Source organism: Aegilops tauschii, chromosome 2, assembly GCF_002575655.3.
Source record: "Aegilops tauschii subsp. strangulata cultivar AL8/78 chromosome 2, Aet v6.0, whole genome shotgun sequence".
In the NCBI taxonomy this organism is placed as follows: domain Eukaryota; kingdom Viridiplantae; phylum Streptophyta; class Magnoliopsida; order Poales; family Poaceae; genus Aegilops; species Aegilops tauschii.
Window position 1 is genome coordinate 608454772 of NC_053036.3, and position 26544 is coordinate 608481315.

At 48.4% G+C, this 26544-nt stretch overlaps 1 protein-coding gene, 1 long non-coding RNA gene and 1 pseudogene across 8 annotated transcripts; 1 reads left to right on the forward strand and 2 right to left on the reverse strand.

The window, feature by feature from the left end:
- Positions 1 to 2473: 2473 nt before the first annotated feature.
- LOC141042113 (uncharacterized) lies at positions 2474 to 3947 on the reverse strand (annotated as a pseudogene).
- Positions 3948 to 9737: 5790 nt separating this feature from the next.
- On the reverse strand, positions 9738 to 15956 carry LOC109767038 (uncharacterized). 7 transcript variants are annotated; one of them, XR_012203477.1, is made up of 10 exons: positions 15814 to 15956; positions 15580 to 15724; positions 15164 to 15428; positions 14519 to 14600; positions 13327 to 13447; positions 12896 to 13135; positions 12229 to 12705; positions 11038 to 11146; positions 10278 to 10929; positions 9738 to 10175 (listed from the first exon to the last, which is right to left on the reverse strand). It is a non-coding gene; the product is annotated as an uncharacterized lncRNA (long non-coding RNA). The 7 variants fall into 7 exon arrangements; XR_012203478.1 differs by having other exon boundaries at positions 12229 to 12464; positions 12556 to 13135; XR_012203476.1 differs by having other exon boundaries at positions 12229 to 12478; positions 12556 to 13135.
- A 5469-nt stretch (positions 15957 to 21425) lies between these two features.
- Positions 21426 to 25848, forward strand: LOC109767040 (glycerol kinase). The gene is made up of 4 exons (XM_020325791.4): positions 21426 to 22004; positions 23591 to 23812; positions 23897 to 24890; positions 25378 to 25848. The coding sequence occupies exons 1-4, from the start codon at positions 21859 to 21861 to the stop codon at positions 25618 to 25620; spliced, it is 1605 nt and encodes a 534-aa protein (XP_020181380.1). The 5' UTR covers positions 21426 to 21858; the 3' UTR covers positions 25621 to 25848.
- Positions 25849 to 26544: the final 696 nt, after the last annotated feature.

The following is a 26544-nucleotide window of genomic DNA, read 5'->3' on the forward strand; positions in this document are numbered from 1 at the left end:
CCTGAGGTAGAACGCCGAGTATCAGGGCAACCCGCCCAGTCAGCGTCGGAGTAGGCCGTGAGAGTCAAGGTGGATGTCCGAGGAATGTGCAGCGGAGGTCGAGTGTACCCTTGATATAGCGAAGAATATGCTTGACCAAGTGTAAATGCGGCTCACGGGGAGCATGCATATAGAGGCAGGCCTGCTGCACAGCATAGGCGATGTCCGGACGGGTGAGAGTGAGATACTGCAATGCACCAGCATAACTCCGATAGGTAGTGGCATCATCAAGCAGAGCACCATCAGTGGCTGAGAGTTTGACCTGGAGTAGGCGATGGATGACAGTCGGCCATGCCTGCACGCTGAAGGAGGTCCAAGGCGTACTGTCGCTGAGAGAGAACCATGCCATTAGTGTCCCGGGTAACCGAGACGCCGAGGAAAAATGAGAGTCTCCAAGATCTGTCATGGCAAACTCCGAGTGTAGTTGCTGCGTCAAGTGCTGAAGGAGCGTAGAAGTAGATGCGGTGATCACAATATCATCCACGTACATCATGTACGCGAGCTGCTGTCCATGGTGGTAGATGAACAGGGAGACGTCCGATTTGGATGCAACAAAGCCGAGGCGATGAGCGTAGAGAGCGAACCGTTGGTACCATGCACGGGGCGCCTGCTTAAGGCCATAGAGCGACTTGTGAAGACGGCACACATGGTCGGGGCAGCGAGCATCAACAAAACCAGGCGGCTGCTGGCAATAAACCTCCTCGTCAAGATTGCCGTTGAGGAAGGCATTCTTGACATCAAGCTGGTGGATCGGCCATGCACGAGACACTGCAATGGTGAGGACGATGCGGATGGTGGCCGGTTTGACAACCGGGCTGAACGTCTCGTTGAAGTCGATGCCCGGCTGTTGAGAGTAGCCGCGAACCACCCACCGAGCCTTATAGCGAGCGACCCGGCCGTCCGAATGAAACTTATGCTTGAAAATCCACTTCCCTGAAACAACATGAGCACGAGGTGGGCGTGGAACAAGTGACCACGTCCGGTTAGTGACGAGCGCCTCGAACTCATCGTGCATGGCACGACGCCAGTGTGGGTCGTTAAGGACACCCCGGTATGTTTTGGGAAGGGGAGAGATGGAGGAGTCGGAAGCCATAAGATTCATCCGATCGATGGGCTGAAAGAGACCGCGCTTGGCTCGAGTCAGCATCGTGTGAGTGTTGCTAGGGGAAGGTGGCGGTGCATGACGATAGGAGGGGAGGATGTGCTCGAGCTAGGGGCGGGTGGGGACCCAGGGGAGGCGGGTGCGCTCCACGGGTCAGCGGGACTAAGCGGCCCAGCGAGACTGGAGGGCGGGCTCGGTGGCCTAGCGGGACGAGGCGCGCTGGCGGGCGAGCGGGCAGAAGGGTGGGGGGAAGGCGGGGGGTTAGCATGCATAACGGATGCATGCATAGCGGGTCGGACCGCGGGGGGAGGGGCGGGTGCGGTGTCGGTGGCTGCGAGGTGGAGGAGAAAATCCAATGACGCAAGGGCGTTAAACGGGCAATCCGGAGAGGAGGAGAAGGGAAAAATCATCTCGTCAAAGACGACATGGCGAGATATGATGACACGACGTGTTTGAGGGTCTAGATACCGATACCCTTTGTGGTTGGAGGGGTATCCAAGGAATATACATGCGACGGAACGGGGCGCGAGCTTATGCTTGGCGATAGAGGACTGGTTAGGGTAGCATAGACATCCAAAGACACGGAGCATGCTATAGTTGGGAAGTGTATTGTGTAGGCGGATGTAGGGGATGGCGAACTCGATGGACTGAGAGGGGCGTATGTTGATGAGGTGGGTGGCGGTGGCCAAGGCTTCTGCCCAGTAGGGTGGTGGCATCGAGGACTGGAAGAGGAGTGTGCGTGTAACATCGTTGAGGGTGCGGATAGCACGTTCAGCCTTGCCGTTTTGTGCGGAGGTGTATGGGCAAGAAAGTCGAAGGTGAATGCCATGGGACGCGAAGTAGGTGGTGACCGTGGAGTTGAGGAACTCGGTGCCATTGTCGGACTGCATTGCTACTAGTGGACGGGAGAATTGTGTGCAGGCGTAGGCGACAAAATTAATAAGGGTGGTGGCGGTGTCGGATTTGTTGTGAAGGGGAAACGTCCATATATAATGCGAGAAGTCGTCCACAATAACAACATAGTACTTAAAACCAGAGCTGCTCAAAACAGGAGATGTCCAAAGATCACAATGCACTAACTGAAAAGGTTCGACACAATACGAGGTAGACCTAGTGAACGGCAGGCGCACATGTTTGCCAAGTTGGCAGGCATGACAAACGTGCGAAGCCAGTTTATTACAAGGGATAGACGACTGTTTATGAAGATGCGACATAGCGTCGCGACCTGGGTGTCCTAGACGGCGATGCCAAAGCTCGGTGGAGGTGGTGGCGATGAGTCCATGGGCGTGATGGTTGATGACCAAGGAGGGGAACACGTAGAGGTCTCCATGGCTATTGCAGCGAAGAATCACGGCCTTGGTGCGAAGATCCTTCACAGAGAAGCCGAAGGGGTCAAATTCGATGGAACATAAGTTATCAATAGTGAAACGACGAACAGAAAGTAGGTTTTTAACAATATGAGGTACGAGTAGAACATTGTGAAGAAAAAGTGTGCGAGCGGAAGTAGGAATAGAAGCATCACCAGTATGAGAAACGGGTAATGTGGAGCCATTGCCAACGGTGACAATGGAGGAGGAAGAAGCAGGGAGGAGGTGGCGAAGCATACCGGGGTCGGAGGCCATGTGGGAGGTGGCTCCGGAATCCATGACCCACTCACCGACGTTGGAGGCCGATGCAGCGTTGTTCAAGGCGGCGCAGTCCCACTGAGGTGTCGGGTTGTAGCCAGGGACCGGGGGGCGTTGGTGCCGAAGGCCTGGCCGTGGAGAGGAGCCAGGGAGGTGCAGGCCTGGGCGGGTGGCAGCACCGGGGGACGCTGGCCCAGCAGGCCGGCTCCACCGGGCGGGCGTGGCGCGGGGGCGCCCTGGGGCTGCAGCGGCTGGCCCGTGTATGGGTTGAAGCAGATCCACGGGCCGACCACGGGCTGGCCGCCTGCACCGGCGCGGGAGCCGCCGGAGTTGCTGCCGCCGCCGCCTTGCCGCTTCTTGCGCCAGTTCCCGCCGTTGCGGTTGCCGCCGCCACGGTTGTCGTCGCCGCGGTTGGAGTTGCCGCCACCAAGGCTGGAGCCCTGGGAAGAGTGGCCGCCGTACAGGGCGGTCTGGTTGGCCACGGCGGAGGTGTTGGCGAGCTGAGTCTCGCGGAGAACCAACAGAGAGCGCGTCTGCCCGAAGGTCGGGAGCGGGTTCTGCATGGTCACGATCATGGTGATGTCGGCGAACCGCGGGTTGAGTCCGCGAAGGCAGTTGAGGACGAGGGTTTGGTCGGTGACCGGTGTTCCGACGTTGGCGAGGGCGTCGGAGAGGGCCTTCAAGCGGTGACAGTACGCGGTGACCGAGAGGTCGCCTTGCACTAGGCCACGGAACTCGGCCTCGAGGTAGACCGCGCGAGTCATCTGATTATCCAGAAAGAGGTTGGAGATGAGAGTCCAAGCCTCATGCGCCGTCTGATCTTCCGCCATGATCAGATCAAGAATCTCGTCGGAGATGGAACCGTACAGCCAGGACCGGACGACGTAGTCCTCGCGGGTCCAGTCCGGCGTGCGATCCGCCTCGGCCGTGACGGTGGTGACGTGGGAAAGCAAGTCATACTTGCCGAGGAGGACGCGGATGAGCATCCGCCACTTGGCGAAGTTGGAGGTGTGGAGATCCAGCGTGACGGGCACGTGGGTGCGCACGCTGGCGACTTGCACAGCCGGCGAGGCGGAGGCGGGCATGGTGGAGTTGATGAGGGGGCCGGCGGTGGTGGAGTGGGAGGCGGGCATGGAGGGAGAGGTGAGGGCCGAGTCGGTGGAGGCGTTGGTGCCAGCCATCGCGAGGGAACGGCGATCGGGAGGAGGGGGCTGGCGGCGTGGTAGGGTTTTAGGAGGAAACTAGTAGAGTGCCTGTGCGTTGCCACAGGCTCTTGAAATAGTTGCAAGAGTTACATGTTAAATTTCACATGTACAAACAATATTGTGACACTTGTGGAATCCATGCAGTAAACATGTTAAATAATCTTATCCATTTGGCCATCTCGTAGATTATAGATGACTCACACATGTCGATTATGCCAATATTGTGACAAATATGAAATGCACGCAGTAAACATGTGATGGTGACTGGACTTGTTAGTGGTTGCAACATGCCTACGACAAAGAAATATTTACTCAAAACAAATATTTCCAGGGATAATTTATTTGAAGGAAAACAATATATTTGGGTTCATATCAAATTACCGCATATATCTTAGGTAACAAATTTCATCAACTCGGCATCTAAAACAGGACTTCTTATTAGAGTTATTCCTTTTAAAGGTAAGTCACATAACACCTAGAAACATATATTTTTCCTTCCTCTTGGACACATAATAAGACGTGTCATTGTATATAGAGAAAATAAACTAATATAACTACAAACAATAGTGTTCTATTTTGCACAACAATCAGTATAAATATATTATTATGAAATTGTGCTAACAGGGTCTTGGGGGTGGCTGCCGCCCATGCATCGCCCCAATGGAATCTTGCGGGAGGCACCGCTCGCGCCTCCCTAGTGCAGCCTTGGACATGCAGCACAACAGCCCCATTTATGCCACCACCTCGTGCCACCGCATATCTTATTAGGTTAGCAACGATCGCGTCAAACATGTACCATTAGGATCCTCATGCACACCAGACGATATTGTTGATTTTATACCTTCTTCCTCCCCAACTATCTTCTCATCTTCACCGTCCAAATCCAAACTCACCTCCTCGTCGATGATGCATTCGGCTCGCAACCTTCCACAAAGTTAAATTAAGAACAACACAAATAAACAAGCATCTAGTCGATCGATCTCGTCTCACAATCCAAGTGGCCAAGCCCATGTACAATGCACATCAACAGCAATTCAAACGCTCACTTGCTGACGGACAGTATAGAACAATATAGAGATATTTATATATAGTTAAAAGCAGGTGTGTTGCTATTACTCTTAAATCAATATAAAGTTACTATGTATTTACTATCTTTTTCTCTCAAGCTTCTACAACAAAATTAATCAAGCAGTGAATTTTGGAAAAAAAAATATGAGCACAAATTACAATCTTAATCCTGTCATACGTTTTCTGTTCTTTTAAGATGATCAACACTAATAGTGAATTTGGAACATAAGAAAAGTTGAGGAACATTAGGCACTCTCCAGATTATTTGCTCATGGCCTACAGACAAAATAATAACAACGATTCAAATAGAGAGATCAAAGTTCAGAACTTCAGAACCCCAATGGATGGCATTTCCTCCAATTCTGATTGAATGTTTCTTAAAGGATGGTATAGTTTGGAACTATGGCCTCGATGAGAAAGCTTTCAAGGTAATCACTCATGGCCTACAGTACATGGCTTTTGTGAGTGCACTCTTTGCGGACCTTTCTTTCTATTTGTCCGTCACACCAAGAATGATGCTCCCTCCATTCCAGAAAATAAGGTGTATTGATATCCTCCAAGTCAACCATTCGAATGTTTGACCAACATTATAGAATAAAATATCAACATCTGAAAAACCTAGTAGATAACATATAAAACTACTTTTCATGACGGATCGAATGATATAAATTTGGTATAGTGGATATCAATATATTTTCTAAAAACTTGGTCAAAACATGCACTCATTTGACTTTTGAAAAAACAATTAGACTTTATATACAGGAATGGGGGGAGTATGATTTTTTCAGTTGTTCCAACTAACAAAAATGAGCTTCTTGAATAGATGAAGAATTTATGACAGAAAAGGAGATAAGGACAAGACAAACTGGGCTAAGCCTTGATTAGGTAGAAGGAAACCCCAAACAGAGTTGGCACGATCTGAAAAGGCTCTAGGTTGGCACAATCCTATTAACATGCCGGGACTAACTTGCGATAATTCACCTATCTGAATATATACGGCATAAAACAATAACTACATGGTTATCTTTCCAGGAAGTTCTGTACACAACTTATAATAAAATAGCTCGGTTCATCTACACTGATTTTTGCTCAGATCAATGGTGGCACATGACAGAATGGTACACATAGCCTAAGCAAGAAGATTTAGAATAATCCAAAGTGGAAGGCAATACACCAACCATTAATCAACCAAGAATAGTCAAAAAATTCAGAGCGTGTGTCATACTCATACCAAATGGAGAAAGATTGAAATGAGAAAATGTTTTTCTGTGAAGGAACAAAATTAAGAAATGGATAAAGTAAGAGGCTTGGTCCTTTGTGAAAAAGAACTGGGCAGGAAGTACAAATCTAACCTTGGAATGAGGATTCAGGATTGATTATTCATGTCTATCATCCCAACAAAGCATTCTCTCAACGCTTTCTCTCCAATGTAGCGTGCTAGCACTCTACAATGCAAAAAAAAAAAATCATGAATATATTAGTATGTGAATACGATAAATAATATAACTCATGTATATGCATTAGATACTTGCCACATGAAGATACTGTTTTCTATGTGACATGCATGGAAACATGAAACTGGTACGAATACAATCATTTAGACCCCTCTCCCTCTCCCTCTCCATCGCTCCCTCCCTCCCTCTCTCTCGCGCGCGCACCATTGGTGATACAGCATAAAGAGAAAAGAGAGACTAAAACGCATGAGAGCTAGAGGATGTACATTTTATCTACATTTTTCATATATACAGAGAAGTAACCATGGATGCCAATGTTAATGCAGTAAGGAATCTCTTAGTATCTTAGTATTGTTAGAGTTATAATATAAGTCATGTATACCCCTTTGTATTTATCCCGTTGTATAAGGGGTTTCCTGCATATGTACCACACCTGTACATGTATATATATCGGCCTATGGCCTCATGGGAATACAAGTTGCTTATTCCTAACATGGTATTAGAGCTTTAGGTCTCTTTTTCGCACGCGCAACTCGTGCTACGATCCCATCTCCGCCGCCGCCGTGGTTTCTCTTTACCTCGGCGTCACTATTGTGTCTCCAGGCGCCCTTCACGCCTCCCGCCGCCCGCCACAGGACTCGCGGTCGCTCTCGCCGCTCTCGCTCTCAGGGCCGCTCCCGCTCGCCAGCTCCTGCCGCCCGCCAGCAGGCGCTGCTCCCGCCCGCCAGCTCCCGCCGCCCGCCCGCCAGCTCCCGCCCGCTCCCGCCCGCCAGGGCTCGTCTGCCAGCTCCCGCCCGCCAGGTGCCCTCCCGCCAGGACTTCGCCCGGTCGCCAGGTCCCTCTCCTCCCGATTGTCTACTGCTGTCGTCTGAGGTCTGCTGCGCCGGATCTCGCTCCCAGCCGTCCTCCTCGTCCGGCCTCTGCTATTTTCGGATCTTTGCCCAAAAAAAAAATGTCTGCTGCATCAGGTTACGTTGCTGTCCCTCGCTGTCCGGTGATCTTCGATGGTACCAACTACACCGAGTTCGCTGGCTTCATGCGTGGCATTCGTCTCTGGGGTGTTCTCTCTGGCGAGGTCTGCTGTCCGCCACGTCCGGTCCCTCCGGTGGCCCCTACTCCGCCGACTCCACTGGTTCTTCCTCCGAACGCTACTCAGGCCGCCAAGGATGCGGCTAAGATTGCTGATGAGGCTGCTGATCGTGCCTATGATGAGAGGGCTTTGGCTTATGAGGAGGCTCTTTCGACGTATCATGGTGCTTTGTCTGTTTACACCCAGTGGCTTGATGATGATGCTCGTGCTGCAGCTGTTCTCACTGCTAGTGTTCTGCCTCAATTTGCTTTTGAGTTTCTGGGTCTTCCTACTGTCTTCCAGATGTGGACCTGTCTTCGTCAGCGCTATGAGCCCTCTGGTGATGCCTTATACCTTTCTGTGGTTCGTCAGGAGCATGCTCTTCAGCAGGGTGACTCTACTGTTGATGACTTTTATGCACAGAGTTCTGCCATCTGGCGCCAGCTTGATTCTCTCCGCAGTGCTGGTTGTCGTACTTGCCCCTGCTGCCAGGCTGTCCAGGCCGATTTGGAGTTTCATCGCGTCTACGAGTTCCTGTCTCGGCTCCGTAAGGAGTTTGAGCCCCGGCGTGCTCAGTTGCTTGCTCGTGGCTATCGGCCTATGGCCTCATGGGAATACAAGTTGCTTATTCCTAACAAGTATGATCTAGGATATATGAAAACAAAAAACAATATTGAAATGGAAATTACCAAAATCTGGTACATGTTGCTAACAACAAATTGCATGATTGATAAACTACATCAATTATGTCACAAGCTATCAGGCACTTCCAAATCATAATGAGTTTCACATTTAGTGTACATGAAGAGTCCAAGCAGTTAAGATACGATCTAGAAAAATAAACATGTGCATTAACTTAAGTACCCTCAATCAAATTAAGCAATTGACTTCGCAATTATGGGATTATAGAGAACCCTCCAATGATAAAGAATGTTTCGGGTTTAAAAATAAGCACGATCAGGACTAACCTGCCAAAACACATTTTAGAACCTCTCTTAGTATCTGAATATATTCATCATTCGACATCTCCTTGACAGTTTCCATATTTTTGTTTGACTCGAGGAAATTAATAACTCAACAGTATCTTGCAGCATGTACTTTGACAATCTTTAAAAACAGAAAAAAAAATCATGAAAAGCCCACGATTAACGATATGCAGAAACAAATGATGTTGAAGCATGCTCAGGAAACTGTACCGTCAAAGCATCAGAACCTTTCTACTTTAGTGAGCTCTGAATAATATATCTAACAATGGTAATGTAATTGCTTAAAAGAATTACTCCCTCTGTTCACTTTTATAAGGCCTTGAAGACATTTCAGACAATGTGCAAAGTAGTTTATTTTGAGTTGTCTGAAATGACTTATAAAAGTGAACGGAGGGAGTAGCTTTGTTAAAGCACCTAATATCCAACTTCAGCTTTCTTACGGAAGAACTGACCAAGTATTTTCTAGACAGCAATTCAAAAATATTATAGCACATAATAACAGGAAGCTTTGCCTACTTTTACAGATATTGAATTAGGAAAGGGTGAAGATGATGCACAAGTAACGTCTAATATTCACACAATAAGCAGTTATGTATGCATGAGATATTGAGGGTTTGAGCAGAGATCTGAATTGTACTGGAGCTTCCTCTTCCAGTTCCAACTATTACGAAACAAATATGTTAGACATCAGCTTGCTTGTTTCTTTGATTCTTCGGTGGAGAGAAATCAGAGAATCAGTCAGCGCAAATGCTAGCCAAGGAGCAGACCTTAATCCCAGAGTGTGGCGCACGTGAGGGGGGGGAGGTTACTGGGGATGAGCAGTCAGCCATGGAGGCAATAACAGGAAGGGTGGCCGTCGCCCGTGCATCGCCTAGACAGAGCTTGGGGGAGGCTCTCTTCCTCTCGTCTGCATCTCTTTCCTGATGAAATCACTTGCATAGCTTCCTTTTGGAACCTTCCATAGCACAGAGTCATACCTTTAGCATAAATATGACCATATGTAAGAATATTTTACTCGCAAGAACATAAATAACTTTCCGATATTAACACCACCATGATACATTAGTATCTGGAATGTTTGAGGGAAAAAGAAGTGTGAAATGAATACCCCCAATTAAAAGGGTCCTCTTCCTGAATAGCTACTGCTGCTGCTTATCTGATCCTGGAGGGAATGTTGCTAGTTCACACTCATCTGCCAGAGTAAATGAAGTTCCGTATAACCAAATAAGTCAATCTGAAGTAAATGAGACGAAAATGAAGAGGTGCAGTTTAAACCAAGTACTTATAAGTAGTTGTCACTCATTGCTATCCAACAAAAAAATGATAGACATCTAGCAAAAGCTCAAAAGTGCCTTACCACCTTTTATAAAGAGAAATATTTCCTTACCGAAAAATTTCCAGTTGCTCTTAATGTCGTCAACGCCAGCAAAATGAAAGCTTGGCAACAAATGCACATGAGTCAAACATTCCTGCTGAGGCCTGTACCACAGGTTCCAAAATGCAATCAGCATGAGATACTGTTGAAAAAAGGCAATGCAATACATCTAGTAAATCAACTCTGAAGACCTAGTATGCAAATGCACGAAATCCTCCACGAGAGTCAATGTCCACTGTGCCATCATGGGCACTGTAATTGAAAAGCACAGGAAACAGATAGGTAAGTTCCAAAGATGAATATGCATAAACCCCGCCAGATTTTTAGTTGTGTAAATCAAGCAGCACAATTTACCTAAAATCACGAATGTGCAATTCGTAGATGGTTATGTCAGAGCAGGAATCAAGTTTTGGCTTCTCATCGGCCAATCATCCCAGGAAGCTGGCTTCAATGTTTCATTGTTAATGTCAACCAACCAGGTCCGCGCTCCATTTGCAGAAAGGCTGATCAAATAAACAACAAGCTAGTTTCTTCCTCTCCCTGAACTTTTTTCTTCTGCTGAAAGTTCCTCTCCCTGAACTACATAACTGAAATACGCACAGCCACATACCCTCTAGCATAAAGGTCACCAGCTAAACATTTCAGAATTTGTGCCTTAGTTGGATGATACACGTCAACTTCATATAAATAGTATCGGTTTTCCCACTCTCTTGGTCAAGTAACACTCCAAACACCATTTGACTCCTTGAGCTGCACCGTCTCTAGAGCAGGGCAAGATATATTGGGGACATTTTACATATAAGCGGGAATAGTACAGAACCGGAGGCGACACTTGAGATGGTAAAATGTGTCGTCTTTAGAAGCCAAACCTGTGTTGTAGGAGCCCAAAGGTGCAGGCTCACAGAGTCCTTGCTGAAAACCGCACCGAGCGGTCCTGTGTATGCAAACATGTCATCCAGCACGCCGGGTAATTGCAGTCCAGTAACATCTACGTGTTTCCCGTCAGCTGCACACAAGCAGTATGTAAGGATCTTGCTCTGTCTCAGAACTTGTCTGAAGAATTTGACACTCATCTCTGAATCTGCATGCAAGGGTGCAAAGAATCGAGAATTACCACCGAAAGAAGCGACGACCAGTTGGCATTTCACAAGGCTGGCGACGTCGACAGAGCTCGGAACTCTGAATGCTCTGTAACTGCTGATGAAAGGGAACTTCTGGGTCACCTGAAACATGTTGCGAATGGCACTCTAGGTTCAACAAACTGAAAAAAATACATCACTAAAGTGGGGAGCCAGCCACGGCCAACAAGAACTCAAACTCCTATCCGATTTCGACTTCGTGCTCTTGACTTTCCACACCGCAACCTCGAGCAACCATCAACATCCATCCCCGCATCCACCCCTACCTCCTGCTGCCGCCTACATTGTTCTTGCTCGTCGGGGAAGGGCCACAATCTCCTCTACGATGGCCACAGACAGATCGGAGGACACAATCTTCCAGGGGCACTCAACCAAGCACGTCACCTCCCACATTCATCCTATCCGAACCCTAACAGCGTCAAGACCCTCCATTGGTCCATGAATCAGGCTCGTAGCGTCCAGGTTCGTTGCGACGAGTCCGTAGTCTACGTCTTGACTTTGGCTATCCTCACGGCAGCACCATCGGATCTTGCTTGCTTTTACCTTCACTTTGTCTCTCCCCAAGGCAACACCACCACCCAGCCAATCACCACCACCGCTTGTCCAGATAGAATCATGAACAATCCCCATGGCAGTGCTGTAGGATCACCTTGGCGACCTCGACAGCAACCGCCTAGTCTAAAATCTAAGCGAGCCAATCTCTATAGAAACCAGTAGAAGCAAGGCGCGTGGCTCAGATATGTTCATTTTTCGACGCACGCGCCTCTCTGGAGACAGAGAGGAGAAGCGGCGTGCTTGCCCTGCCGCCCACCAGCTCCTGGTCTATAGCTCACCTAGCTAAATACTCTGCTTTGCCACCGGGCCAGATTTTTTTTGCACATTTATAATACAGTTGAGTGGGTTAAAACTATTGCAAAACAACACACACTTTTATAATCTCTAAATACATATTTAGTTTGGTCCATATGTATATCTGAAGTAACTTATCAACGTCTCCTCGTGCATGGGACCCAAATACTGTACGTCCGAAATCACGAACAAATTGACATGTTCACTAGAATTCCACGACGGCATGCAAAATCACAAATAAGTATTGTCTTGTTGTATAAAGAGAAATTTCTTTGCGAAAAAACTGATATAGCTTGACATGTGGAACCTGGACTTACCCTCGTTGACACCACTAATATGTTAAATAGCTTCAAAATAATCAAACACATACTTGTCTTCGTATTTCCAGCCTCTCCACACAAGCGACATTTCCCAACAAGTTCCTAAAGGAGCTCATGGTCTGTCCATTTTAGTGAAACTGAACCTCAACAAATGGGGCAAATATAAAGACACCAAGTTTCAAGTAATTCATTGCAGTTTCAGTTCTCAGTTTAGGTGCAGCTCACACAACAACCTGCAATTATATACCTATTACAGAATTATTTTGAAGGCATGTTAATACTTAGAATAAAAAATAAGCCCACATGAGGGTAACTAATTTATACCAATGAGCATGCTAGCTCTCTCATGACCATAATGCTGCCATAACCCCACTGCAGCACGCCTTGCCCGCCATGGGCTGCCGCACACCCCTGAGCGCGTCCTATACTTCAGTCTTCTTATTCGTAGTGTAGATTTCATTACATGTTTGTAAACTAAATAAAGATTATTTGTATCAGCAATGTACATTTTCTTCAGGGCGATAGATATAAATTGATGTATTATCTATACATAGAAAGCATTGCATTGATACCTCCAACTATGAAACTGGAATAAGTAGAGTTGACATAAAATTGGAGATGGTTAACAATTAAGGAAAAAAACTAAAGAGGACCCCATGTGCACCTCTGATATCTATACTGACTCCACTCTGGTACATCATGAGTCGAAGCACATCGAACGAAGGGGTGTGGAGAAGAGGCGTCGAACGGGAGGCGAGAAGGGTGGTGGACCACCGAGCAAGGGCGCTCAACGGCTCTGTCCCTGCCCAATGGTGGCCGCTCCTCGCAAGGGCATAAGGGAGTCATGAAACAACAGAGGGTTCAGCTCCTTTGCAGTTCGATTCTTACTGTATAGGTACTGTAGCTGTTCAAAAAATTGAGACATGGTTATCTCAAGAAACTGGAAGAACTAAGTGTAGCAAGCATGTTCATATATTGAACTTGTATGAGCAATGAGAAAGGAAGGCTGAATATAGAGCTTGGAAAGTTGGTAATCTGCTTCCTACATAATAACAGGAAGGATAATCAGAAGAGGCTAAGGCAAGAGAGATGTACCTGGTTCTTGGAGACTCGGAACAGTAATGTGCCATTCAAATAGACCAGATGTTGTTGATCTAGCAACACTCCACGATGGAGATGGACCACCCGCCGTGGAGGAGAAATACTCAAGATGCACCTGGTTTTGAGACTTGGACTCATTTGCTAGATCTCTTAATCTTAGCCAAATTTAAAAGTATTTCAGAATGTAATTAATTGTTTAAAGCAAAAGGCAACCTCATTCAAAGCAAATAGAGTATTTTAAAAAATATGCTACGTTTCAGAGAGCATTCAGCAGCTACGTCATGTTTTCTTTTAGAATATACGTACTGCGAATAGCTTGCATCTGAGTCAAGTACGCACATAAAAATATGCACAATACATGGAATTTTCAAACCTATAAACTACTTCATTTTAGTAGTTGTCTCACAAAGAATTAAATATTAAATTCATTTGTGGGGAAAAATTAACATCATATCATGAAGAACAGTACTGTACGTGTCTTCATTGGTCCTGTTTGGCCCTGCTTCTTGAATCATTGTGTGGGTTACAAAAAATTGTAGTATACTTTGTACTCTCTTCATTGCATGAAAGAAAAGAAAAGACTAATCTCGCACATATTTTTTCCAAATTAAAATTGCTATGACAATATCATCAATTGCTAGTACTGTTAACTGTATCCATGCCACCGTTGTTGTTTGGATGCTGCAAATAATTCATCTCCAGCTATATTCAGAACCATTACATTTTTCACTTAGGAAACATGCATGCAACAATGTATTTCACGCACAAATCCAAAGCCCATTACCAGTAGGACTACATTTTGCTCATTACCAACAAACTGAAGAGAGTATATTTTGGCCGCAATACCACGATTCCGTTAATCATCCTTTGATAAGAAAATTAATACATCAATTTTGATCCTAAAAAAAGCTAGTGAACGTTACCCTACCAACTTATCTATCTCTAGATGTCAATTTGGATATTCCATGCTCACCAAAGAAGAAAAAAATGGAGATGTTCTATACTGCATATCACTATGCTCATGTAGAGTTGGAGATAACAGCTTCAACAAGTACAGAGATGTTAAACTAAGAATTCGAAAACAGAAGGCTAAAACTACTTGTTCCTCCGATCCTGGAAGTATATATATCTGATGAATTTGACTACAGTTTGTTACAATAAAAAATAAAATATTCCACCATGTTACCACGATATTATCGAGTCAAGCCAGAATGACATTTAGCACAGCAAGCTGAATCTTCTCAGCATTCTTCTCATGAACCGGTGTACTATAAAGCAAAATATACAATCATCTTATTTTACGATTTAGTACAGATACACTGAAGCAGCACCAAAGTGGGTAAAAGCAACAAAGTTTAATCACAATCCATTAGGAAAATATACTGTTTATAAATAGGATTTCATCGCAACAAAGTGTACGTTTAGCAAGTATTGTAATTTGGGGAGCCATTATCATAGCTCATCAACACAAAGAATGATTATTTGCACAACAGAACTAACAAAGCATCCCATATGTATACATACATAAGTAGAAAGACGAACAAGATAGCCCCATTGGTTTATATTCTGAAGTTATGTGCACTGATAAAAATAATCAAACCCTGATCATGCTACAAATGTTTACCGTTCCACGCAGAGTGATCAAATAGATAATTTATGAAAACATGACAAGATTTGTTAAATTTAGCATGAACGGATCCTTCAACACAGAGTAGCATATAATCCAATCACCAAAGAGAGAGAAAAAGACAGAGCTGAGTACCCTTTAATGAATGAGCTATACCTGCATCACCAGAAAAGGGGAAACCGTTAAATGAGTTCACTTGTTTACCTAGGTTGGAATTCCAAGACCTCGGCTAGCTTGTTCATGAAGGTGTACTTCCATTATCATTTGCCTTAAATATAGGGAGGCATGATGCAGGCCATCATAATTTAAATCACAGAACCATTATCCGAATCCCTCTAAAACAATGGTCAAAATTCATGAGAAGAGGAAAACGTAACCCTTCCACAAGATCAGCCACTCCAGCACCGAACATGTGGAAGATGTGATCGTGCAGAAGCCCAGCATAGACGACCATGGCACCCACCCTCATCTAATCACAGAACCAAAGACCAAACCAAACAAGATTCTGTGACTAATCCAGAAATTATTGAACAAGGGAAAGTGATAATCTTGCATGGGGTTTCACCCGGCCAAGTGAATTGATAACAAGTAGTAAGAGTATAAACCACGGCGTATCTCACCAATTATCAAACCTGAATTGCGTTGGTGTAGGAGAGCCACATGATGCCGATGATTGTGATGTACTTGATCGTTCCCATCATCCTCTCCCGTCTCCACTTCCACTATTTCCAACGTGCTCTCCTTGTCATCAATTCATCCCAAAAACTGAACCAACCATCCATGAGTTAGGTTCTCCACAATGTTCTCTCGAGAAATTGCAGAGCAGAGCCAGATGGCTTAATGCAAGAGACTACCCTGACTTGGATTAAATTAGGGTGATCAAGGACATGACAAACAACCAGCAGTCTGCCGCAAGAGGAGCCATGTGGAGGCCTTGACGACACAGTCAGCAGGGCGTCTACCTCGTAGGCTCCTAGCTCGCTGTCGTCAATGCCACAGTAGTTGGCGGAGACGCACGACAGGGAATGAGGTGGTCGTGGCCGCCGACGGCGAGTTGCTTGACGAGCTCCGGCACCCACCGTCGCAAGGACTGCTGCTGCTGCGCCGACGTTGAGTCTCTACGGTGGCTTCCCCGACCGGATTTGGCCAAAGTGACCACCGGAGTGGCAAGGCTTGGCCCTCTCTCCATCAGATCGGGTCAGGGAGGGGAAGTCCTGGCCTTGGACGAAGGAAGGAGGGAGAGGAGGGCGGCGTGAGGCCACGAAGGAGTGGTCGGCGTCACAAGGCCGCAGAGGAAGGGTCGGGTGTTCCTTGCGAAGGAGAGGACGACAGCGTGAGGCCGCGGAGGAGTGGCCGGCGTCTGATGTGACGGCGACGGCGAGGCGCGAAGGAGATCAGATCGAAGGAGAGGGGCGGCGGGAGGACGCTGAGGAGGGGCAGTCGTCGGCGGGATCTGATGTAGGGCGTGCGTCAATAGGCGCTCGAGGGCAGGAGCCCTCGCTCGTAGGCACGCACGATCTTGTCGCGGTTTTTTTTCGCTGGTTAATTTTCGCCGGTTTTTTTTCGCTGGTTAATTTTTGTATATTTTTTCTTTCGTTTGTCTTAGGTGCGACGGGAGGTTAGGCGCGTGGGGGCGGGTGGGGGACTCGGCAGGAGGTTTTTTTTGTTCTACGCGGCTCAGTGTTGGTGGGAGCAGGTACCAAAAAACCATGATAGGTGGGACGAAAATAACCCGGAACGGAGATTTTGATACCAAGTAAACGAGAAGGTTTAGGCAATGCGCCACACATGGGCGGCCCCTCGTGTTACATATATATAGGAATACATGAGAGTTACATGCATTGAAGGCCAAGGGAGATCATAACCGTATCATACAAAATCAGGTAGGATTCCTATACATAAGCGATACACACGGAGATATACTCTAACACCACGGCCCTTATAACAAATTGTTTTTGTCTGTTATTAGGTGCGAGCACATTCCCCTAACTTCCCAAGGGCACAAGAGCCATAGACGGGAGCCTCCAAAACCTGTCGTTGTTACACAAGCGGTCACCTCGGCATTATCCTAGCCACTAGGAGACACGCACGGCAAGCAAGGGCTTGCGATTGCTGCATATGCGTGAGGAGACCGTTTACAATCCAGGGGCGATCCTACCCAGCTTGGAGGCGTTCGGTGTAGCTCTCGTCCTGCTCACTAGTAACTACTCCCAGCTTGTATTCTCACGAAAGCACCCAACCACCTCTTACTTCCGTCGACTCATTCACTCACCTTGATGGGAACAGAAATACAGCATGATGAGATTACATCAGGCCGTGGAGAAGACTTTCATTCGGAGATGAGATTACATCGAATCAGCAGCTCACGATCCGGAAATCATGTGGTCATGTATAGGTGAGAGTGAAGCCAGCCAAGTGCACTTTACATTATCTCTGCTTGCTTGCTTGCGTCGTGGCCATAAAATATGCTTGTGTCCAAACTACTACAGATACAGCTATTAGCCTCTAAAAAAACATCTATCAGTAGCAAGCAAAGTTTTTCTTTATTCCGCGCGAAAAAACAAGCAAAGTGTTTTCCCTTTTATTTGCTCTGAATTTTGTCCCTAGTTTAAATATTGGTGCAACAGCTGGACAACCTAAATGGTAGTATTACCCCGAATTCTGTCTCTACTATATGTAGTACTCCCTCTGTTTTATTTACCCTACATATTGAGTCAATTGCAAGAAACCACCACATTTGCGGCTAGGTTTGTAGGAAACCACCAACTCGCTAATCTGTTGCAGAAAACACCGAAAAATTTGTTAAGTCGTTGCAAAAAGCACTGATCGGATGATTTGGCCCGTTTAATCACTTTCTTACAAGTGGGGCCAGATTGTAAGGAATTGACTTAGCAAAAAAATAACACATACACCCCTAGATCTAAAAAACAAAAGCAATCAGACCCTCCCCGTGGAACACCAACGCCGTATCTACTACGTGCCGCCGCCGCGCTGCTGCCATCCGCCCGGCACGGTGGCGCCCTATCCACAGCCCGACGGCATGCAACGGGAGTGCTTGGCTCCGCAGCTGCTCGACGGCAGCTCCTCGACGCCGTGCAAGCAGCCACAGCAGCTGGACGCCGCTCATCCCTGGCTCGACGCCGTGCAAACAGCCACAGCAGCTCGACGCCGCTCCTCCATGGCTCGACGCCATGCAAGCAGCAGCAGTAGCTCGACGCCGTGCCCGAAGCAACACCTCAGAGCAGCTGGGGACGCCGTGCGGTGCACCACCACCAGGGGTTGGGCGTGGCTCTCTTGGAAGGGGGCTGCACGACGGCGTTGCCCTCCTAGCCCGAGCCGGCGACCTGCAAGAAAGTGACGAGGGCGCTGCCATGCCGGTCGAGGGGCCTTGGCTGGGGAAGAGGGAGGTAGGCTCGCCGAGAACGGGGCAGCGCGCCACAGCGCCTCGCGAGGTGGATCCGGGCGCTGGGTGCCTGGATCCGACGGGTTAGGGCGGCGCCGCAGGTTTAGGTGAGGTGGCCGGAGGCGGAGCCGACACCGGAGGAAGGTCTCGCGCAGGGGGGTGGGTCGGGATGGGATGGGTTACGAGCGCGGGGAAGGGTGAGGGATGGGTGGGGGTCTGATTGCTTTTTTATTTTAGATTTAGGGGTGTGTATGACATTTGTTTCCTACTTACAACCCGGCCCTACTTGTCAGAAAGTGATTAAACCGCCAAATCATCCGATCAGTGCTTTTTGCAACGACTTAACAAATTTTTCGGTGTTTTCTGCAATGGATTAGCGAGTTGGTGGTTTCCTGCAAATCTAACCGCAAATGTGGTGGTTTCTTGCAATTGACTCCTGCATTTAGATTTGACTGAAGTCAAATTTTATAAATTTTGACCAAGTTTGTAGAAAATAATATAAACATTTACAGTAACAAATTTATATGAAGAGAAAATATATGCAATGATGAATCCAATGGTATTAACTTGGTGGAGTAATATATTTTTCTACAAACTCGTTGAAAGTATATAAAGTTTGACTTTAGACAAACCTAAGAGCATCTCCAGCCGCGTCCCCAACAGGCCCTCCCTAGTCTTTTTTCCACGCCGGCGCCCAAAAATCGGCCCAGTCGCGTCCCCAGGAGCCCGATTTTCGCCGGTTTGGGCCGAACTGGCGCCGGCGGACCCAGACCGAACCCGGCGCGCTGGGGGGCGCCCGGGGGCGCCGGGGCGAGCGGTTTTGGCGCGAAAGCGGATGGCCCGCCGAGTCAACGAGACGCCGCTTCGTCGCCCTCATCGCCTCGGTTCCCGCAGGAATCAATGCGAAGGCTACCGCGCCGGTCAGCCTCCATTGATGCCTCACGAGCAGCGCAGTGAACGCGCCGCGACGCGCGCCCAGCCACGCGTCGCCCGGCATGCAGCCCGTCGCCGCCCCGCTATGGCTATAAAAGGTGGCCTCCCCGCCGGTGGACGCCACAGCTCTCATTCCCCCCCCCCTCTCCGGCGTAGGTAGCAACACTCCCCTCTTCCTCGCCGACGAGAAAGATGGCCGAGAGGTACCCAGGCGACGGGCGCGGCGGCGAACGGCTTCGGCCGCCGCCACCTCCAAGAGCAGGAGGCGCGGCTGCTGTACGAGGCCGAGTACTCGGCGCCCCCGGACATGCGGGTGTCGGGGACGTGGAGGTTGAGCGCCGGCGGCGTGCCGGTGCCACCGGTGCCCGAAGGGGCGACGCGGCGGGCCGAGATCGCTCGCATCCGCTTGTCCCTGACGCAGGAGCAGAGGGACGAGCCGTGCTACGCCACCGACAGCCACACCCGCTGGACCATGTACTTCCAGCGCCTCCGCGAGGAGCAGATCGCCGCCACCAACGGCGTCATCCCCCGCGGCCGCTTCAACACCGACGGGCGGCGCGAGTGGTGGGGCGTGCTAGGCCGCACCCTCGAGGCTGTCCTCGACCACATCGAGACCGGCAACGTGCCGCGCCTCGAGTACTCGCAGCGGCCGTCCTTCTCTCGCCGCCGTGGTACCTCTTGGACGCCGCGGCGGATGGAGCCGGCGTCGTCCTCGTCGTCGGGTTCTGGCTCACCGGCCGCGCTCCGCCCCGTCAAGCCCGAGCCGGAGGAGACGCCGCTCGGGCGCCGCACCCGCAGCGGTGCCCGGCCCTCCCCGTCTGGTCCGGCTCCGGGGAGGCGCTCCCTCCGCCTGGTCCGGCCGAAGCCCGAGCCGGGGCTGCTTCCGGTGAAGCCGGAGCACATCGAGATGGCGGCCTCCGACGACGAGTCCGCCCTCAAGTGGGCGAAGGAGGACTACGTCCGGGAGCAGGTCCGCCGCCAGTGTCGGGCGTACGCGGAGCTCCAGGCCTGGCGCCGCGGGGGCGAGGAGGGCAGCGTCATCGTCCTCGACAGCGACGAGGAGGACGAGGTCGGGCCGTCCAGCGTGCTACCGCGCCTCGGCGACCTTGGCAAGGGCTGCAGCAGGGATGTCGCCGGCCCAAGCCAGCCGCGCGACGATGACGACGACGGCGGCGACTACACCCACTTCTACAGGCTTCTCGGCATGTAGACGACGACGGCGGCGGTGGCAGTGGCGGCTAGGCATAGTCTGGCGTAGTTTAGGCGTAGTTCGGTCGTAGCTTGCATGTTTTATGTACAAATTTCAATGAACTTTCGCCGAGTTCGTGAGCAAAAGTCGCCGAGTTTGCATATATTTTGTACAACATCGCCGCTGGGAGCTAGGTCGCCCCCACGCGCCAATCTAGCGCCGGCTCGCCCCAGGGGGCTCTTTTTCGGCTCCCTGATGGGCCGAACGGCTAGAGATGCTCTAATATGTAGAGTAAATAAAAACAATCTGAATGGCCGTAAATCAGGAGAGGGTCACCAACTGGCCGCATACCCGAATTTTGTCATGTCGTTTGCAGACGAGACGGGCTTGCGACGGCAAATAACCTCATGGCTGTGCTTAATTAACAGGATTAAACCCCCACGCAAATAAGCGTACTAGTACTGTCACCTTACTTGGCAGTGCACATGCTGCTGAACCTCGCCATGGCTAATGAATTACCTATGTCCCTGATTTCAATATTGGTGCAACAGCTGGACAACTTAAACGGTACTAGTATTACCCGAATGCTGTCTGCTGTAGTATGTACTCCGTATATCTGGATGGATGGCTGTACTAAATCAGGAGGGGGCCACCAACTGGCCGCATGTCAGAATTTTGTCATGTCATTTGGAGAGGGGCTTGCGACGGCCAATAACCTCTTTGGTTGTCCTTAATGAACCAGATTAGATCCCCACACAAATTAGTGTACTACCAGTACTGTCACCTTGCTTGGTAGTGCACATGCAGACATGCTACTGAACCTCGCCATGGCATGACAGCCGATCCCCTGTCTCACTCGCCGTCACACTCTGCAGCACGCGAACTAGTTTACTCGCCTCTAGCCGCCGGGGAAATTTCTTAACTCCACATGGCCACAGCAGATCCGTCCGTTATCCTTAGCCCCAACTGGCATCCCCAGGTTTCGTGGGGGAGAAAAGCACGGGATTTTCGTCGCAGAAATCCCGTCCGCGCCGTGCCGTGCCGAGCCAGAGCAAGCGAGCGCGAGGAGATAGAGGCGAGCTACTAGTCCCAGATCAGAGTCGGACAAGGTGATAGTCATTGACTTCCACGCCCAGCCCATCATCCACCTCCCTCCCAATCGGATCCACCCACCCACCCTTCCTCACCTCCCTCCCTATAATTTCTCCTCCCCCGCTCCCAACTGCTTCCCAGTTTGACGCCGTCCCCTTCCTCGGTTGTTCCACCGGCTCACTCCGCTGCCCCGGCCGCCCCCCTCCGCCCGCCCGCCCGCGGAGGGTTCGGCGCTTGTTTTTTCCGGCGAGCTTGCTCCGGGGCGTGTGGAGGCTGCGGAGTATGGCGGGGAAGGGGAAGGGGGAGGAGGTGTACGTGGCGTCGATCGACCAGGGCACCACCAGCACCAGGTTCATCATCTACGACCGCCACGCCAGCCCCGTCGCCTCCCACCAACTCGAGTTCAAGCAGCACTACCCGGAGGCAGGGTAAGCGCCGCGCACCACACCACCCCTTCCCAATTTCGTCTTCTGATCCGTTCCGCGTGCGCATGCCCGTGGAATTTTTGCTCTGTTCGGTTGGTTGGTAGACCCGGACGGAATTCAGGGAATTTCTAGTTAAGCTGTGCCGCCTTTTTGGTTGCTACTACGCTCCGGATTTGTCGAGTGCCAAAGTACAGTCCTAACTGTCATGTCTTGTCAGTGGTTCAGGTAGTTTCACACGCTGCTACTGTGTGCTTTTGATGACTCGGTTGTCAATTTAGGTGCTATCTGATGTCACAATTAGGATCAAGTGATCTATGTCTGAAGCTGTACCTTTGAGTGCCAAAGTACAGTCCTAACTGTCATGTCAGTGGATCAGGAGGTTTGCAAGCTACTGTGTGCTTTTGGTGACTCGGTTGCCAATTTAGGTGTGATGTGGTGTCACCATTAGGATCAACCGATTTATGTCTGAAGCTGTACCTTTGTGTCTGTTATATGATCCTTTTTATGTGAGTGCGAAAGTTCAGTCTTAACTGTGAACTCATTCAGTGTTTCAGGTTTGTCCAGTAGGTACTGCGCCCTTTAATCTGAATGATTCGATTGCTAGCTAGGACTAGATGCGATGCCGAAATTAGGATCATGTGCTTCACTTGGTTGATTTGCGATGGCCTCAAGATTTTCTAGTGCTGCATATTAACCAGGATGGTTCACTCATTTTTAAGCACAGCAAGCTACTCTACTGAACTTTTGAACTCTACAGTGTATAGTGTTATGAATAGTTTTGAGATATGATAGATAAATATTGCTTGTTTTCCTAGTAGATACGCATGATAGTTGACTTCCTGAGTTAATGGAGTCATGGAAGTCCCAGTCTTGCTTGCTTTACAGGCTATCTCTTAAATTATTTAGATGCGACTGAGACTGCGCACTGACACCCCTTTTCTTACATTAAGAGTTGCTGTGATGCTGTCTTCTAAAATGAGTCGTTGTCCGGAGTACCTAAACCTATGTTGGCTCAGATGGACTGGGAGGCTACTGGATATCATTTCCTACTTCACAATTACAAAAAAGAAGTTGTTAAAGATTGATGTTTTTCTATGAGGGAGCAGTTTGATGTTCTTAACAGTTGTGGCATATGACCAGCCCGACTCTGTTTTGATATTTCATTTTCCTTCTACATGTTCACTGAAAAGGGTTAAATCAACGATCGACCTTGCTTCAAATCTAATACATCTAGTGCTAATTATCTTGATGCACTTTTAGAACTGAAATCTTCTTACTCTCCACTAGACTAAATGTTTCTTACCTGTAAATTGGCTTCTTAAGCAACATAAAGATTCGATTTGTTTAACCCCTGTTTCTGTTTACTAGTCGATATGTGAAAAAGGGTAACATTCCATACCGAACGTTGCTTTATGCTGGGGTATTCTATGCCATTTGATTATGTTCACAGTCTGTAGTGCCATCTTCCTGTGTAAAGCGATGTCAGTTTTCTTCTTGAGTTTGTTTTACTGTTGTTTGCCACCCCTTAACTTCGCAGCTAGGAGATGACTTCTAACTTTGTTCATCTTTGTACTGATGTGAACTAAAAGATGGGTCGAGCATGATCCTATGGAGATCATCGAGAGTGTGAAGGTCTGCATGGCAAAGACACTCGAAAAAGCTGCAGCCAATGGACTTAATGTGGATGCTGGTTTGAAGGCCATTGGAATCACAAATCAGAGGGAGACCACCGTTGTGTGGAGCAAATCCACAGGCCTTCCGCTCTACAATGCCATTGTGTGGATGGATGTCCGCACAAGCTCTATTTGCAGGTCTCCTTTTATCCATCTGTCACTTTGTGTTAACATCTTCATGTTGTTTAGGTTCTGATTCTGTTTGATGCCTCCCCTCTTCAGGAGACTGGAAAGTGAGCTATCGGGTGGCAGAACCCACTTTGTGGAGACATGTGGCTTACCAATCAGTACCTACTTCAGTGCTCTGAAGTTACTATGGTTGATGGAGAATGTTGATGCTGTCAAGGATGCAGTCCGGGCTGGTGATGCATTATTTGGCACAATTGACACCTGGTTGATCTGGAACCTCACTGGAGGCATTGGTGGGAAAGACCGTGATGGAAAGGAGTTAGTTGGGCAGCATGTCACAGACTGCTCGAACGCAGCACGTACAATGCTTATGAATCTAAAGGCACTTGACTGGGACAAGCCTACACTTGAGGCATTAGGCATTCCTGCCGGCATCTTGCCAAAGATTATCAGTAACTCGGAGAAAATTGGTGTGGTTGCCAGTGGATTCCCTTTGGCTGGTGTTTCCATCTCAGGCTGTCTAGGAGATCAGCATGCTGCGATGCTTGGGCAGCTATGCCAGAAAGGTGAAGCAAAAAGCACCTACGGAACTGGTGCCTTCATCCTTCTCAACACAGGGGAGGAGGTTACACAGTCCACCCACGGTCTTCTTAGCACCATTGCTTACAAGCTTGGCCCAGATGCACCCACTAATTATGCTCTAGAAGGGTCGATTGCGATTGCTGGTGCAGCAGTTCAGTGGTTGAGGGACAGCCTTGGAATCATTTCCTCAGCATCAGAAATTGAAGGGTTGGCTGAAAGTGTGCAGGATTCAGGTGGCATATACTTTGTGCCAGCATTCAATGGACTGTTCGCGCCATGGTGGAGGGATGATGCAAGGGGGATCTGTATCGGAATCACAAGGTTCACAAACAAGGGGCACATTGCTCGAGCAGTGCTCGAGAGTATGTGCTTTCAGGTCAATGATGTCCTCAACTCCATGCATAAGGATGCCGGGGAGTCAGGAGAAGTGAAGAGTGCAGAAGGGGAGTTCTTGCTGCGTGTCGATGGTGGTGCTACCATTAACAACCTTCTCATGCAGATTCAGGTAAAAAAAAAAGAGTCTACTTTGCAGTTCCTTTTCTTCTGAAGAAATACGGTTGCAGAATACATATATGTTTGTGGTTCATGACATAGCATTATGATTAAACATGTAATTACATATTCTAGGGGGGGAAGGGAGCAGTTAATACACACTAATCTTTCTGAAAGAAACTCCCAGTTATTATTTTTCTCGAGGAACTGCCAATTAAATCTAAAATGCAGGAAACCCAAGTTTACCTACTCCATTGAACTGCAAAAACGTCTTACATTAGTGTACAGAGGTATTACTAAATAGTTTCACTTATTTTGTATAATATACAACCTCGTTACATTGCTGAGCTGGTGTTTGTAGTAATGATTCAAGTGTAAAACCTGTGCCTTCCAGTTTAAGACTTCATCGCACAACCTGTGCTTGTTAAATAGTTCTTGCAGGTGTAAAATCTCTTCAAGTTTTCATCAGATCGCTAACAATTGTATGTAACCACCTGCAGGCTGATTTGTTGGGTAGCCCTGTTGTCAGACCAGCCGACATCGAGACAACAGCCCTCGGGGCCGCATACGCAGCAGGGTTAGCTGCCGGAGTCTGGACGAAGGAGGAAATATTCGCAGGCCTGCACAAGGAGAACACGACGGTGTTCCGCCCCAAGTTAGATGACGCACACAGGAAGAAGAGAGGAGACTCCTGGTACAAGGCGGTTTCAAGGTCATTTGATCTTGCCGATCTTTCTCTGTAGATTGTCCCACCTTGTTGCACGGTAAATTGGATCTGTGTGTGCCAGTGTGGTGTATCAGTTAACCCTTGTTTGTCTTGCCATTGAATAAATGGAATGTTGTGCATTATTAGTTCTGTGGGATTTTTCTTCGGTTTTATAGGAAGAATAGGAGATACTTGTCCTTATATGTCTATAAGTACAGGAACATCTGGATTCTTCAGAAAGAAATATTTGTGGAGTATTCTGGTATATTTTCATGGTTAGCCTCAAGCACATGTAACATGTTTGTGTCCAGGTGCTCCAAGCTAGGGATAAATAAATTTGAGTTCCATGATATGTCTTGAAGAGTACAATGTGAAGTACTCCATTTGTAGTAAAGAAATATACGATCGATTTAGATCACTACAGAGGGAGTAACAAACAACTTTGTAGTGAGGCTTTCATAGATCAGCAGAAGCATGCATCCTGAGTTGCCCATTACACAAGGGCACATCCCTAGTTCCCTACTCCTCGTTGACGGTGGAACATGGCAAAGTATTTGTAAATCTCTAGTTGGTATATATAAGAAACTGTTGTCATGCAAGTCTCACCCGTAGAAAAAGGCTGGCCAAGATGAAGGAATTACATAAAAACAGTAGAAATTAGTGAATGCAACACTTTTTCGAACCCACAGAACATTTTCCTCTCTCTCGATGAAACACAATATACATTTGGTGCAGAAGGTATTGCTATTCACACGCACTCAGCAAAATTCGGCGCGAGGTATCTTCCAGGAAACCTGCTCGCAAAATTCGGCGCCGAAAGCCTTCAACCGTAGGCAGCTCAGAAGAAGAAAAGGCCAGCAGAGCCCAGGACTCGCCTACCTTGCAGGAAGTTGGCGCTGCGATTGTTCATAAATCACCCACCCGAGGTGGCACAACGTCCCCTGCAGCCTGCACACACACG